This window comes from Sinocyclocheilus grahami, unplaced genomic scaffold (assembly GCF_001515645.1).
Source record: "Sinocyclocheilus grahami isolate Dianchi unplaced genomic scaffold, SAMN03320097.WGS_v1.1 scaffold18655.1, whole genome shotgun sequence".
Taxonomy (NCBI): domain Eukaryota; kingdom Metazoa; phylum Chordata; class Actinopteri; order Cypriniformes; family Cyprinidae; genus Sinocyclocheilus; species Sinocyclocheilus grahami.
The window spans coordinates 1-2,319 of NW_015517221.1; the positions used below are offsets into that span (position 1 = coordinate 1).

General features: G+C 43.6%; 1 protein-coding gene across 1 annotated transcript; it reads right to left on the reverse strand.

Annotated features, from left to right (window-relative positions):
* Positions 1-56: 56 nt before the first annotated feature.
* On the reverse strand, positions 57-1,659 carry LOC107579623 (relaxin-3 receptor 1-like). The gene has a single exon (XM_016265427.1). It carries the CDS (start codon positions 1,412-1,414, stop codon positions 176-178), a length of 1,239 nt encoding a protein of 412 aa, XP_016120913.1. The 5' UTR covers positions 1,415-1,659; the 3' UTR covers positions 57-175.
* Between the last annotated feature and the right edge of the window lie 660 nt (positions 1,660-2,319).

A 2,319-nucleotide genomic window follows, 5' to 3' on the forward strand; every position in this document is an offset into this window, starting at 1 on the left:
CAGCGTTTAGAATGGGGAGGATCCCTTCCACTTCTGCAAGGTGTTCCAAACCGGAACTCTTTCAGTCTGCGCATTGGTTTAGTTGGAGGGGGGAGAAAAACAAAATCGTACAAACTAATTAATTTGCCATTTTGTCTGAGTCTGAAACATTTCCCATCAACTTCACAACTTCGCGTTATGTGCTGTTAGGCAGAGGGTCGTTTTTGCCGTTATACATGACAGCCCCCGGAGGATAAAAAATAAGCGCTGGCTCCGCGGGGCTGAGCGGAACCAGTACTGGACCGTGTTCATCCTGCTCGGGCTTCGTGGACGCGGTAAACGGTCTCATGTTCGTCTCAGAAGGCGATGTGATTTGCCAAAACAGCTTTTTCAACGCTTTTCTGAATTCCCTTCTCATCAGACAGTACAGAATGGGATTGAGACAACTGTTTGAATGAGCCAAACATACTGTAACTGGAAAAATATACACTTGTGTGGTGTAATACTCGTAACTGAAGTGCACTACATTGAGTTTTATTAAGATTCCCCACGCTGTTAACGCCTGATTCGGTAGCCAGCACAGGAAAAAAGACAAAACGACGATAGTCACAGATTTAGTCACTTTTGATCGCCTCTTAGCACTGGAGGTGTTCACGTTTTTGTTAGTTATGAAGCGCAGGAGAAGCAGGTAACAGATGGTGATTATCCCGAACGGAATGAGGAACCCCAAAAGTACCTTTTGCGCGTGATATAAACCCAGCCAAAATTGCGCGTCCCCACTCCGGTCGGGAAATTTCACCAGACAGAGTTCCTCGTTGGAAACCGTGGCGGTCGTTGAAAATATCGCGTTTGGCAGAGCGGCACCGACCGCTGCTATCCAGATAACGCTAGTCATCCACTGCGCGGAGAAACGCAGCCGGCGTCTTCTACTTTTTAACGCCGAAGCCACGGAGCAGTATCTCGCCACGCTCATAGCCGTGAGGAAAAACACGCTGGCGTACATGTTCGTAGCTGTGACATAAGAAACGATCTTACACATCGCCTTCCCGAACAGCCAAGTGAAATCCATGGCGTTCTCCACAGCCCAAAAGGGAAGTGTCAAAACAAACTGAAAGTCTGTGACTGCCAAACTGGTCACGAAGAGGTTGATGGAAGACTTCTTCCATGCTTGTTTGGATTTCATGAGATACAGGACGAGGATGTTACCGATTAAACCCAGTGCGCACACAACCGAGTAAATGACGGAGATGATTATTCTCAGGACCGCAGATCCGTCTCCCATAAAATCGTGTTTATCCAAATCGGCGAGATCTTGAAAGTCACTCCAGGAGAGATTAGTCCTGTTCGCCGTGAAGCTCGTGTTGTATTCACTTAACAGGAGACTTCCAGACGCGTACTCGGTGCGCTCGTCTTGCATCTCGGAAGTTTTCTGCATTTCCCGTTTTTAGTGTAATTTTCCCATCCTGGTCGAGTTACTCACTCCTGAATCTTATCATTCCAACTTCTCCCGTCTCCATTGTCTGTCATTGCCATTTTAGGTTTCCGTGAGGGGGGGGGGGGGGCGTCTTTGCGCGCACATCCCAACTGTGATATTTCAGTCCAAGTGTATCTTTTTAACTCCGTTTCAATAGATCTAACTATGAGAGCGCATTTAACCTAATTTTAATAATATTTATCGCACAAAGCTTTTGCCCGTGCGTAGGTTCAGGCGCATTGACAGCTCGCTGCGTTTTTATAGAGCCAAGTGTCGATGGATTGGATGGCGTGCGCTTTTACGCAGCACAGACAGTGGTGCTCCCTGTGATGCGGTGCCGTGAATAGATAAATAGAGTGAAGAAATTGATAAATTCTACAATTTACATTTGAATGTTAATTTGAATTGATGCACCGTATTGACTTTTGCAGCATTATTTGAGCAGATAGAGGAGAAGGAGGCTAATTGTCATAATGGCTATACGGTTTTGAGTCCAATTACGGAAATGATTGTTTTTATATCAGTAGTTATGTGTGCTGGTTTAAAATTAGCTTAAAATGACAAAGATCTGTTCTTCAAACTTTCAATATATATTTTTATTAAATAGCTTTTGGGTAAACAAGTGAACACAATTAATTAAAACCGCACATGGTATACTTTCAGGAAAGTGTAAGGAGGGTAGATTTTTAGGATATATAGTAATTATATACATCATTGTCATAATTCCATACTACTTCAGAAAGGTTGGTATAAGTTTTCTCATGTTCTATATACCTGGTATACTGAAATTGACTTAAAAAAATGAACTTACCCAGAAAAGTATTACCTGGAATAAAAAAGTTTCAATTACAACTAGCCCTCGTTTA